Source organism: Euleptes europaea, chromosome 8 (assembly GCF_029931775.1).
Source record: "Euleptes europaea isolate rEulEur1 chromosome 8, rEulEur1.hap1, whole genome shotgun sequence".
In the NCBI taxonomy this organism is placed as follows: Eukaryota; Metazoa; Chordata; class Lepidosauria; order Squamata; family Sphaerodactylidae; genus Euleptes; species Euleptes europaea.
The window spans coordinates 23071558-23085814 of NC_079319.1; the positions used below are offsets into that span (position 1 = coordinate 23071558).

General features: G+C 39.5%; 1 protein-coding gene across 2 annotated transcripts in view; it reads left to right on the forward strand.

Moving 5' to 3' along the window:
• Nucleotides 1-9649, forward strand: part of LRP12 (LDL receptor related protein 12) — a 49203-nt gene extending 39554 nt beyond the window's left edge. For both annotated transcript variants that reach the window (XM_056854385.1, XM_056854386.1), the window contains 4 exons: nt 1491-1693; nt 2723-3821; nt 5842-5974; nt 8701-9649. In XM_056854385.1, coding sequence (XP_056710363.1) covers nt 1491-1693; nt 2723-3821; nt 5842-5974; nt 8701-9561 — 2296 coding nt within the window. In that variant the 3' untranslated portion in view covers nt 9562-9649. The remainder of the gene's footprint in view (nt 1-1490; nt 1694-2722; nt 3822-5841; nt 5975-8700) is intronic.
• Nucleotides 9650-14257: the final 4608 nt, after the last annotated feature.

Here is a 14257-nt window from a genome sequence, read left to right on the forward strand (position 1 = left end):
CATACTCTGGAGCCTCTCCCTGATCTGGCTAAATACATAGCCCTGCTCTTATGAAATCAAAGGGAATTCTACTGAATTCAATCATGGAAAAAAAAGTACAGGACATGTTTGCTAAATATTCTGAGGCGACAATTAAACAATTAAAACAGATTTCTACACAGATGGCTCAATTGATTTCAGTGATGATGACTCTTGACCAATCATCACTGGTATGTAATCAGAAGTTGAATCTGGTTACAGAAGACATAAAAGTCTTGAAAATTCAAATGATGACTACAAATATGGACATACAAGCAATGGATTCTTCTGCCCAAAAAGTCACGGAAGAATATCAGGATATAAAGAAGAAGACAGAAGTTCAAGAAAGTAACCAGCCGGCGACAAAGAGACCAGACATACAAGAAATGGACTTTTCATTTAAAAAAGACATGGAAGGACGTGTGGATACAAGGAAGAAGAGAGCAGATCAAGGAACACAGATTGAAGCCACGATGGGGATTAAGCCCAGAAAGAATTATTTTTGGATATGCACCTTGCCTGAGGAAATGAGAGAAAACAAAGAAATCTTGTTCCCATACCTGACTGACTTATTTCAGTTACAGAAGGAAGTATTAGACCATGGTTAAAGGATTGACTTAAATATGATTGCTGGATTGGAAGGCTTTGACAGTGTGGACGGGTGGCATGGCTATTTTAAATTTATGTTAAATGGAAAGGGACAAAGGTTTCAGAATAAAGGGATTAAATCATTTTAACGCTAGAACTGGTGGAGTTGGAGAAACTGGGGAAAAGGGGAGTATTGAAGGAATCATTGTGATAATGTACAAGATCTGGGAATAATGGAAGGCTACTTTTTATTTTGATCCAGAATGTAAAACTTTATAAAACATGAAACTTTAGAATGAAATTAATGCTAGGATCAGTATATGTTAACGAAGGCTAATAATACTTTATTAAGAGGTAGATGGAGGTGATGGGGAAGTTGTCATATTTTTTATGTTTAATGGTAATTAAGACAACAATCAATATAATTGCGATTGTGATATTATTTTTACGCTGTTGTCAAAATTATGGAGAATTTATAGCTTTAAAAAATCAATAAAAATTTATATTAAAAAAAAAACTCGGCTTATACGCGAGTATATACGGTATATATGAAATTTTGTATTATGAAAGCACATGTAAGCTATCATAGATAAGTATGAACTACAGACAGTTCTCTCCAGTGGAAAGGTTCTTTTCACATAAGAACATAAGAAAAGCCCTGCTGGATCAGACCAAGGCCCATCAAGTCCAGCCGTCTGTTCACAAAGTGGCCAACCAGGTGCCTCTAGGAAGCCAAATGAGGGGACATCGTGCGTGATCGTTGGCAAGCGCCCTGGGGTTTTGATAGACCTCATAGTTGCAAAAACTTATCTAAAAAATCTGTATGGTTTTAAATTAACTTGTTAAATGATGCAGGTTTGTAACAATCTTCATTCTTTTCGTAGTTTTCAGGACTTTGATGTTCAGGGATCACGGCGATGCAGTTCCGATTGGCTAACGATAGGGGCCTACAAAAACATGGAAGGGTACAGAGCATGCGGGTCTTCTATTCCATCTCCATACATCTCTTCACAAGACCATGTTTGGATCAGATTTCACTCAGATGAAAGTATATCTAGGAAAGGTTTCAGACTGACTTATTTTGCAGGTAACTGTCAAATGCAGAAAGGTTACAATATTCCCATTTTGTCTGGTGATTTCTTTCCTTTTGTGTATGTTTAAAAGTATGGTGTATCAATTTATCTAACGTTTTCTGAAGACCAGCCTTTTATTATTTTTTTATAGATGTGGAGCTGCATCCTATTGTTAAAAGTGGTTCTTTCCCTGCCAGTCCCAAATTTTGCAATCCCTGTATCAATATTTGAGAAAACTTGTGTATTTTGTATTTTGGTGCCTTTTGTATTAAATCGTAAAAGCCAGAGTTTGAAATATAGCATCCAGAACTGCTGAAACTATTTTATTATTTTATTTATTCAATTTATAACCTGCCCTCCCCGGCCAAGACCACGCTCAGGGCGGGGAACATCACACATATAATATTAACAGTAAAAGTAATAATTCTAAAAACAAACAATAAAACCCAATTAAAAACCATTAAAAACTCCAGATGGCGCTTAATTTGGCCCATAGTGCCTGGAATAGGCAGTAGGTTTCCCCCCCCCCATTAGAGTAACATAGAACAAGGGGGGGATAGGGAGGCTAGCAGAGGATGATACCCGCAGCTGTCCTCAACTGTAGGCCTGTCGGGAAAGCTCTGTCTTTCAGGCCCTGCGGAACTCTTTAAGGTCCCGCAGAGCCCTGATGTTACCAGAGCATCCCACCAGGCCGGCACCAGGGCCAAAAAGGCCCTGGCTCTTGTTGAGGACAGCCGCACACTCTTAGGGCCAGGGACCACCAGTAGGTTGTTATCTGATGATCGTAAAGATCTTCGGGGGGTATATATTATTATTTTATATATTATTTTATCTATATTATTTTATCGTCAGTCGAAAGAAACTGAATTTATCACATTGGTCTAAACAATTTTTTAAAAATACTCTTCTTCAGCGGACATTAATTATATTGATGGCAAAAGCCATAATGATTACAGCTGTGATGTGCCTCAATGAAAAAATATAGTGGTGTTAATTTAGAAAACAAAATTAATGTGTGTTTTTTAAATGTGAATCTGTTTTAGGGAAATCTAATGAACCAAGCTGTGACTGTAACCAGTTCCATTGTGCTAATGGGAAATGTATTCCAGAATCTTGGAAATGTAATAACATGGATGAATGTGGAGACAAGTCTGATGAAGAAACCTGTGCCAAAGCAAATCCTCCAACTCCTCCTTCCTTCCAGCCATGTGCATACAACCAGTTTCAGTGTCTGTCTCGCCTCAAAGTTTATACTTGCTTTCCAGAATCCTTAAAATGTGATGGAAACATTGACTGTCTAGACTTTGGAGATGAAATAGACTGCGATGTCCCAACTTGCGGACAGTGGCTAAAATATTTTTATGGTACTTTCAATTCTCCTAATTATCCAGACTTTTACCCTCCAGGGAGCAATTGCACTTGGCTGATAGACACTGGGGATCATCGCAAAGTTATCTTGCGTTTCACTGACTTTAAACTTGATGGTACAGGTTACGGGGACTATGTCAAAATATACGATGGACTGGAAGAGAATCCTCGCAAATTGTTGCGTGTTCTAACTGCATTTGACTCACATGCCCCTCTTACGGTTGTTTCTTCTTCTGGTCAAATCAGAGTGCATTTTTGTGCTGATAAGGTGAATGCTGCTAGAGGATTCAATGCTACTTATCAAGTAGATGGCTTCTGTCTTCCGTGGGAAATCCCATGTGGCGGAAACTGGGGTTGTTACACAGAACAACAGCGCTGCGATGGCTATTGGCATTGCCCAAATGGAAGAGACGAAACCAACTGCACCATGTGCCAAAAAGAAGAATTCCCTTGTTCTCGGAATGGTGCCTGCTACCCACGTTCTGACCGCTGCAACTACCAGAATCACTGCCCAAATGGTTCTGATGAAAAGAATTGCTTCTTTTGCCAGCCAGGAAACTTCCACTGCAAAAATAACCGATGTGTGTTTGAAAGCTGGGTCTGCGATTCTCAAGACGACTGCGGAGATGGCAGTGATGAAGAGAATTGCCCAGTGATTGTGCCCACCAGAGTAATAACAGCTGCTGTCATTGGTAGCCTTATTTGTGGGCTTCTGCTTGTCATCGCTTTGGGATGCACTTGTAAGCTGTATTCGTTAAGAATGTTTGAACGAAGGTACGTATTGTATTATTAAAACCTCAGCGGCTATTTTGTTACATCTAGTTTGCCCAACTAAACTGTTGGAAGTCGTGGCATGGCAGTGGGTGGTTACTGTGATGCATTTTTACACTTATTTTCCTGCTTTGGACGTCTCCCATTAGTACAGTTCCTACAATGAAGAAGCATGACTTCAAATGACCTCTACACAGGCTGTCACTGTTATGGTGTGGGTTGGTCCCTTTCCACAGCCTCCAATCTGGAAGAGCCAATCTGTTCCTAACAAGATACAACACAAGCGGAGGCCTCTGGATGCTATCCAAGGACTACATTAACTTCAGCTAAGAGGCTTAAACCCACATTTACCATGAAATAGCTTGCTAGGGAGATTTGCCAGATTCCATCATGGCATCTGATAGTTGCTTCTGAAATATCACCTGCTTTTCTTGGACAGAAATGAACAGTAGCCATGCCCTTAAATGTACCTTCCAGGCCAACAGAACTGTAGCGTAGTATTCCAAGACCGCTTGTTGATCTTCTCGTTTGAACGTTTAGGGCATCCTCTTGGTCTCTGTTGTAGATTGTTAGCTTGCTTCTCGTGCCCAATCCTGCGAACTTCAGGATAGATCATGAATTAGTGAGCTGATGGGGATCAAAACAGTTGTTTTCTGCTAACTTTAGATCTCTTCTGGCCTTTTATCTCTTCCCTAATTTTTTCTTTCATCTTCCGGTACTGTCTTCCCCCTCCCCCTTTGTTTTTCTCTCCTGATCTCCTTCTCCATGTGGTCATTTCACCACCTCCCCGTATCATTAACCTCAGACTCACTGTTGCTGATTCTTACCCATTCCCACCCTTGTTCTCTACCCATTCACCTTCCTCCAGACCCTCTTCACACTCTCTTTACACTCATTGCATACCTTCCTATCACCCTTCTTCCTCTATTACATGGTTCAAGCAGCTGTTTCCAACCAAGCATGTCTGTAAAGTCGGGACGAATACCATCTTTGCAGGCATTTCTGAGCTGAGGTCAATTGGAAGCTATTCTCCTGTTCTCTCCTGTGCCAAGAAAGATGTAAAGGGACTCTACCAGCAGCTGCTTTCAGCTCAAGGCTGTGCCAGAAGAGTCCAGGAGAATAACTCCTGTCTACTTCAGTGCCACTCTGAGGATCCACACTTCTGATGCAGTTGAATGCAGGTGGTGTTTGGGTTGCTTGACTAAGCACATCAGACAGCCAACCTTACCTGTCTGCCTTGCATCTCTGAGACATGCTCAAATTGGACGAATCCCCTTTTCCCTCTGAATAGGGTGGTTGGTGGGATGCAGCTAATACATCTCTATCCCCTCGTACCTACCTCTGTTTTGCAGCTTGCGCTATTTACATGGAGGCCACATCTTAAGAATGACCTATCTGTGCCCTTAAATTAATTGATTAGTGCAAATAGAAGGAAGCAAAGTGATACTTCACACAGTACTTGGAAGACAGAAATTCAGATTTGATCCTGCATATTGGCAACAGTTCTCTGTTAAACTGTGAAGGTGTACCATGGGTACAGTTGTATTGCAGTCCTCTGTAAACTTAAACTTGCTTCAACTGTTAATTTCCTCATAGCAGAAGGGCTCTGCCCCTGAGGGTCAGGGGATGTTGAAACCACAGAACATGTCTTGATTAGATGCCCATACTATCAGGAAGTCTGTATAAGATTCATTTTTCCTTTGGTCAAAAACTTCCCTGGCTGATCTGAACTATTTCTGGCCAAGATGCTATTATTAATAGATGGAAAACCTCAGGTTTCTCTCCAGACCACTAAATTCTGTACTGCTGCCATTAGAATTTGGCGTAGCTTGCTAGGAAAAGAATAAGTAGTACAACATATTATGTACAGGGGCCATCGATAACCCTGTGATATTTTGCATTTGTAACTTTACTTTTTAGATTGGTAATATGCAAATAGGTTCAGGTTATAATACTCTGTATACGTACTGTTGGTCATTGACTGTATTATTAAAGATTAGATTTCTTCATACTTTTTAAAAAGATCATTTGAGACGCAGTTGTCAAGGGTTGAAGCTGAGTTGTTAAGAAGAGAAGCACCTCCTTCTTATGGACAGTTGATTGCTCAGGGCTTAATTCCACCTGTTGAAGACTTCCCTGTTTGTTCACCAAATCAGGTAAGAGGTTGTGTGCTCTCCAAGAGGTTGCACATTCCCCAGTGCCTTTCTCTGGATTGTAGCTAATGTGTGATAAGTTTAATTTGAATAATTCTGTTGCATATGCTTGGCACATCAGTCAGTATTATCAGTTGACTAGCCATATGGTTCATTTGTATTCTGATTTCAAATTTTATTTATTTTATGTTGTCACAGAAATCAAAAATTAAGATAGATTTGCTAAAGTACCATAGGGAGCAGCAGCACTTGAGTATTTGGGTATATTTGCAGTTTTTCTTGAAGAGAATTAGGGAAGCAATCCTAAGTAGGTCTACTCAGAAGTAAGTCTTCTGTTATTCAGTGGGGCTTACTGCCAGGGAAAGTGCCTCTAGATTGCAGCGTAAGGCATTTATACTTTTAAAGTTACATAAATATGCCAGATAGTACAATTTTATATAACTGAGTTATAAATGATGCATTTTATGGCACAAAAGCAGTAGAGTGTGTTTAGGTTTGACGGGAGATTGCTGCATATATTTCACATTTCCCCATAATTTATCATTTGTTTTTTTTCTGGGGGGGAAATGTTTTTTCCACAGCTTCAAAACTTCTGGAAACTTTAGATTTCTAGAAGCCAAGAACACTAGCTCTCGCCTGGCACAATTATTTAGAATAATTAGGTCATTGATGTCCTTGAATGGACAACCAAATTTAACTAATAATTCGGCACTTAGCTGGAAGGCATGTGTGAGCTTTTTTGCGGATAAGGTCTTGTTGCTCTACCAGGAGCTCCCTGCCAACCTTGATACAGTTAGGGAACTAGGGGCCCCTTGCCTGTCTTCTGGTCCATTCTTGGACCAATTCAGCTGGCTTTCGCAAGTCGATGTTGACAGGATCCTGTTGGCTCTTAGGCCAGAGCAGACTCCAGTTATAGGCAGCATAAAGTAGTGTCATGCACCGTTTACCTTTTAACTGTGCATTGTGAAGGGACAAGTGACTCACCCCAGGCAAGCGGTAACCTGCACGGTTGCTGTATTACTCCCTATAAAATAATTGCGAGGATGCCAAGTGATAATAACTAAGCCATTTCTAAGGACTCAGACATGCCCAGTGTAATTTAAAAAAAACATTTTAAAATGGTAAATCCCATGCTATAGCACAATCTACTTTTGAAACCTCCCACCACCCTGCCCCTCCCAAGTCTAGAAGTGCTTTGTCATGAAGGAAGAAGAATTGCCTTCAAGAGAAACAATATATATAATTATTTGTATTGTTCTTTCTAAACTGCCTCTGTGATAACTACTGCGATGTCATTAGAAAAGTGTATTTCCTTGTATGTTTCCAGGAAACGTGTCTGCATATTCCTACTTCTACCTTACATTGTATTATCAATCAATGTGTTGTCCATTTATAGTGATATGAATACTATAGACTAATAATTATATTTCTATAAGTAATTTGCACAATAAGACTACCAACCCACCTTTGAGTTCTTCATTAAGTACCAGCAATAAATCTTTTCTGCATTGCTTCCATGTTTTACAACCACATGGTGGTGCTTAAAAACCTTGCTATGTAAACCTCCTCAGTCCCTATTCGTAATCACTGATTCTTTTAAAAGTCAGAGACTTTCCCAGTCTCTTTGACTATTCTCTCTACACATATGTAATTAAGATATCGCAGACTCTCACTCTTTGTGGTTGTGGTCTTATGTATGCAGTCAGGTGACCTTTTCTCTATGCAAGGTATTTGTCTCTAACAGAACCGTATTTGTTTGGAAGAATATTTTGACAGACCCATCTGTATTATCTAAATGAGACAATATTGCCTTGTCTCTTAGGAAAGAGCTGAAGAAATTGTGGAAAAGCTACTCAGACTTACACTGAAAAACTGGGTCAGTTATTTTGAGTGCCCAAATGACAATTTGTATATAACTTAGTAGCCCTTGAAATTATTATAAATGAAGACCAGGCTTCAATGTGTATACACATTTCTCTGAAGAACTCCTATTATAAGTGATTCTCTAATTGCTGCCCAGGCTCAAGAGGTCGCCAGTTCGCTGTTCCACAGAAAGGAGCAGTGGATGGATCCTGTAGGTGGAGTTTTGGCACAAATTAGTTTGGCCACCAGGACTGTCCTAGTAAACAATTTTGGGGCTCTTGGGAGTGCCCAAGATAAAAAAAATAAAAGGAAGTATTTCTTCATGCAACGCATAATTAAATTGTGGAACTCCCTGCCCCAGGATGTGTTGATGGCTGCCAACTTGGAAGGCTTTAAGAGGGGGGTGGACATATTCATGGAGGAAAGGGCTATGGCTACTGGTAGAAATGGATACTAGTCATGATGTGTACCTATTCTCTCCAGGATTAGATGAGCATGCCTATTAGGTGCTTTGGGACACAGGCAGGACAGTGCTGCTGCAGTTGTCTTGTTTGTGGGCTTCCTAGAGGCACCTGGTTAGCCTTGATGGTCCTTGGTCTGATCCAGCACAGCCTTTCTTATGTTCTTATGTTGATACCTGAATGAGTGCCCGAAAAAAATGATAGTTTCAGATTCAGGACCAACTTAATTTGCGCACTGATGTATTTTAATAAGAAATCAACAGATTGTATCTTTATGAACAAACACCATGAGACAGTCACCCTGGAGAAATGAAATAAGTTCTACATTCTTCTTAGGTGTATGCATGTGTATTTTTTTTCTTCATAGCTTTTAACTTGTATCTGTTTGTTTTGTTCCCCATTCAGGCTTCAGTTTTAGAAAATTTGAGACTAGCAGTGCGATCTCAGCTTGGGTTTACCTCAATTAGGCTTCCAATTGCTGGACGGTCAACCAATATTTGGAACCGAATCTTTAATTTTGCAAGATCTCGTCATTCTGGGTCCCTGGCGTTAGTTTCATCAGATGGGGATGATATTACCAGTCAGAATGCTAACAGAGAAGCGGAAAGAAATGGCTCTCACCGAAGTCTGTTTTCAGTGGAGTCTGATGATACAGACACAGAAACCGAACGAAGAGACACTGCGGGTGCAGTTGGTGGCATTGCTGCTACTTTGCCTCAAAAGGTCCCTCCCGCGACAGCCGTGGAAGCCACTGTAGTCTGTGGAACTTCCTCAGTTCAGAATACCAGCAGTAGTACAGATAGCGGAAGGGAAGCAGCTAGTGCGGAACACCCAATTTCAAGTCCTGGACGCCATCAGTTTTCTAGTGCACTAAGTCGCATGACTCAAGGGTTACGTTGGGTACGCTTCACTTTAGGGAGATCGAGTTCAGCAAATCAGAACCAAAGTCCTTTGAGACAGCTTGATAACGGGGTGGCTGGAGGAAGACATGAAGACGACGATGTTGAAATGCTAATTCCAGTTTCTGATGTAGCATCGGACTTTGACGCGAATGACTGCTCAAGACCTCTACTTGATCTCACCTCAGAACAAGGACAAGGGCTCCAACAGCCTTATAGCACGACACATAACGGGACACGGTCCTGTAATCGAGATGGTCCCTGTGAGCACTGTGGGATGGTACATACTGCTCAGATACCTGACACTTGCTTAGAAGCAACACTGAAAAATGAAACTAGCGATGATGAGGCTTTGCTACTTTGTTAGGAGTATGGATTGAATGGGTGGAGTTGTATGCAAGTTGGAGCAATATTGGTGATTGTTTTGTACTTCGTAATTCAAGAAAAAGGGGGGGGGGAGGTGTTTCCAATAAAGAATCCAGGGCAAATCATGATACTTAAAAACATTTTATTGTGCATGACTTAATGAATCTGTCATGTGGGCATATAATGCAAAAGTTTTCCCAGTTCAGCATATGTAATGTACATCTTTTTAAATGTGGTTATTCTTTAAAGGTCATCTGAGGACTTTTGCCACAGCCGCTTTTCCTCTTTGTATTCTTAAAGCTTGTTTAGGGAACTGACCAGACACAGCCTCTTTATAACATATGATGATAACAAGCAACAAAAGACCTTTATGGAGTTCTGCAATGTGCATATTCCAGACTTGTCATCTGATGGTCTGCATGTTGAAGAACTGCATACTGCTAGCATCCATCTGGTGTTGATTCCTTTACACATACTTTAAGGATTAAGGCAGGGTGAGCTAACATGGGAAATGATCCTCAACATCAAATAGGTTTAACATGGTGTGTAATTCACAATAGAAACTTGGCTGCTCAACTACCTTTTTGGCTGCATGCCACTCACTCCAGGTTGACTGGCTAGTTTGTACAGAATATTTATTCCCCTTTGAAGTCAGATCCAATGTACTATTGCCAATATAATTTAACTGAACATGCTAAATGCTGATTATTGCTAAATATTTTTTCCTTTTGTGGTTTGTAATATTTTGTCTAATTGTTACTGAGTGTCATCATGTTTGAACTTTTTCCAGAGGGAGGAGAAAATTTCTCAAATACACTATATATATTTTTTTTTCTTTTAGGAGTTCAAAAAGCAGTTAACTTAGATAAACTGAGGGCAAAAAAAATCTTTTATAGGTTTTATAACATTGACTTTAATAAGTTGGTCTAGTACGGTACAACCAAATAAGGTGCAAAATTCAAAGTAACTTTTCCATCTGTCTTTAAAGATAGATCGCAGTTAAAATATGCATTCTTGTATATAATGTGTTAACTTAAAAAAAAAAAAAAAGCTGAAACAGGTACATGTTACTCGAGGAACTTCTAATGGATCTTATCCCTGATAGGGTTTTAATTTGTTTGGTTTAAAGGGATTTGCACTAAAATTATATTAAAGTCTTTGAAGAGCTTAGTGCACAAGCACTATCACTTTACCTATTCTCTAATACAGCAACAAATATATATATATATATATAAATATTTCTATGGCTCTGGTTTTAGGTTCTTGCTTTCATCAGTACTTGTTGCTGCAATTGAATTTGCTTTACTAATTTACTATTTATTCATTGTATTTAAGAGCTGGTTTATCTGGCGTCAATTGTGCTTTTTTAAAAAAAATATTCAGTGTATTTGAAGTTTTTTTTAAATTGTTTGTTTTATTTCATTGTTGGTGCAAAACCGCCATTGGGGGACAAATGTTCATAGCTTACAATTTTGTGACCAGCAGGTGGTTGTTGTTGCTACTAGATGATATCGAGAATCTACATCTTTTGAGAAGGTTAAATCTGTCAGTTGCTGTTCTATTTATTCTTTGCCAGTCTAGGTAGGCTTAATGATTTAGTATGAAAAGTATTTTTGTGTGACTGTATGCTATTTATTAAATTTCACATAATTTTGCTGAATGTCATTTTAAAGCATGCTTAAAGTCTTGTGGATTTCTTGTCATGTTATGCTGTCGGGAACATTGACAATGTTTTAAGATGTATCAAATTAAAAAATGTATTGAGAATTTTTCAACACAAGTAGAAAACATGGTATAAATCAAATTTAAGGTGATACTTTGGTCATAGACCATTGAGATTGTGTGCTTTAGAATTTTACAACTGTGAAATAATAGGTATGTTTCTCTGTTGGGAGATTATCTACTTAACACTGTTATAGAAATACGAGAGTGCAGTAGGCTATATTAATTTGCTAAACCCTTTGGTGTATTTATAAAATGTGAGTATGGCCTAGTGATCTAAATGGTCACATCTTCTACACCAAAATGTAAGTATTAACAGACTCTACAAAACTTGGAGTGTTTGGTACTTTAATAACCAACTTCTTGATACAGGGGGCACGTACCATCCTCCCCCCAACCCAGGATCAAAATAGGAAGCACCCTTCACGCTTGTCCTCAGAAGCATGTTTTCCAGTCTGCCCCATGATAATAGGCCGCCATCCATCTTCCAACAGGGGGTAGCCCTTCAAAAATGTCCAATATCCAGATTTAAAGGACTAATCATTTAGCATAGGTTTCACCTCAGTTGCCTATGGCTCTTAGGTCATAAAGCCAAACTGGAAGGAAAATGGGGGGGGGGTGTCCCCCATCAGATTTGATGTAGGGTGGGAAGGAGATAGCCTATCAGCAGGGAGGGCTGGCTATTATGATAACTGGAACACTACCCCCACCAGTTTCAGCAGCCTCTGCTTAGTATCAGTCTTGCCTTTGTGGAATTCTTCAAGCAAACCTCTCCTGATATATCAGTCTTTTTTTAAGGTATAGGAGACTAAATTTACTAGTTCAGCAAGAAATGAAATGGCTCATAATCATGAATTGGGACATTTTATGGCTTTTATGCCACATTTTGAAGCGATATGTTGCATTTTAATGTCTACATGGCATTGCCATGTTAAGGGTTGCTTCAGGAAACCGTCATATTAATGGACTGCTTTTCCCTTGATTACAATTCTGTTCAACCCATAGTGAACAAGAAGAGTGAATCATTCTGTAAGCATACTAGGTGACTGTCATTGCAAACTTTCACATTGTAGGTTATGTAGTGACATGTTGAATAATGTTTGCTGTGAGTAGAGGAGTTGTGCAAGCATAGAAGAGGGCATCAAAGAATCCAAGCAGGAGGAGAGCAGACTTGTAACCAGTATTCTGTGGTCAAATTAATGGTCCCCAAGTTGTCCAAAATGCAAACTCCTCACTTTGAGCACACATAAAAATAAGAATACAAACTAGTCATGGTCTGCAGTAGATCTACAAAGTGGATTGCACTGCGTAGTTGTTTTCACAGGAGAAGAAACCTCTGATTGCAGCCTTGAATATAAAGATACAGCTTTTATGTTGCAGGCAAGGTGACTTTTGGTATGAGTGGTGTGCCAGTTTTCTCTAATGATTCACAATCCTGTTTCAGGTGCTGAAGGCCATTAGTAATACCACAGTTATAGTTTAACCAGACCCATCACTGTGTTAGTTTAAATAAGATATGTTAGTCTGTAATCCCATAAATTCTGTGGATCTCAACAGAGGGGTGACTGTCTAATCTTAAGAGGCTATAGTTAGCCATGCTGGCCCAAAGCAAAAGCCAAAAACAAAAGCCCACAGTAACTTTTATTAAGACTGACTGGAATAAAACATTATTTTGAATAATTTTGGTTGGTCTTAATAAAAGGTATTGGCGTGACGTTTGTTCTTGGATTCTGCCAACTTACTATATCACCAAAAACATTAGTCCCTGAATCTCTTTCTGTGCTAATGTACTCTGATGGACATTGCTATTGCTGCTTGGAGTCCAGGCTGATCTGTTGTGGTTCTTGCTGTAGACACAGATTATTGTGCTTGGGTTTTTAATCATAGCATTGAACCACACTTGATCCTGAGATGAGGTTGATTATTCATCATTGTGTTTGACTGCAGGAAAATTGGATAAAGCCTTGGCAGAGATGTATGAAACTCTGATTGAAATGTCCGTATACATTGGATGTGATAGTGTAAGTGCATTTGCTAGCAAAGGGAAGGAATGTGCACTATAATTACTGAACAGCAATGAAAAAACACAGAAGACTAGCTCAAACATCTAGCAGTTCAGTTCCTATTCTTGCCAGTCACAAACAGGGAGCTGATTTTTTTAATCAGTTTGGCTGTTCGTGAACAGTTTGAGCCTGTTCATCAGGTTACTTTTCACATATTCAAACAGTACAGTGCACTAGAGACAGCAATGGTTCATCCTTGCAGCCTTTCACAGCGCAGTGAGATTTCTGGTTTCCTTCCCCCAAACCTGCTGTTGCTGTGTGTCAGCCAGCACCCAATCAATCAGCAATTATAAACACTGTGTTTTGATATGCCTTACTGACTGACCGTTGCTTGTTTGTGTTGAGGCTATTGTGTGCATGCTTATATGGAAAGTTTAGCTCACACACACAATATTTAATTACCTGACCCAACCATCCATGCCCCTGCTACAGAACTGATTTTTCCTGTTGCACAGAAAACCCCCCCCCAAACGAAATGATGGTCTACTACAACAGCTGTTGCACAGCTGCAAAGCTGTTTGAAGTAGGTGAAAGGTCTAAAGTTCACAAGTGAACACTGCTGTCAAATATGGTGTATTTGCCTATTGAACATGTTCACCATGAAGTTCTCAGTTTCAGTCACCTTTATTGGCATGATAATAATAATGACAAGAGTGCATACATGTACTCCATTTTGCTCAGAAGGGTCTCACGTGCAACAATATAACAAACATGGCTATCAAATTAAAACTGTTCAGTTTGAACTGTAATAATACATTCTTCCGGACAACAGATAAGAACCACAGCTAACACCAGCTTACACCAGCGCCCTTTTATTTATTGGTACCCGGTATCTATAAATTGACTCAGTTTGTTTTATTTATTTAACCATGAAATTCTCTAGCCCCACAGAAGACCTTTTATTGAGTTGGT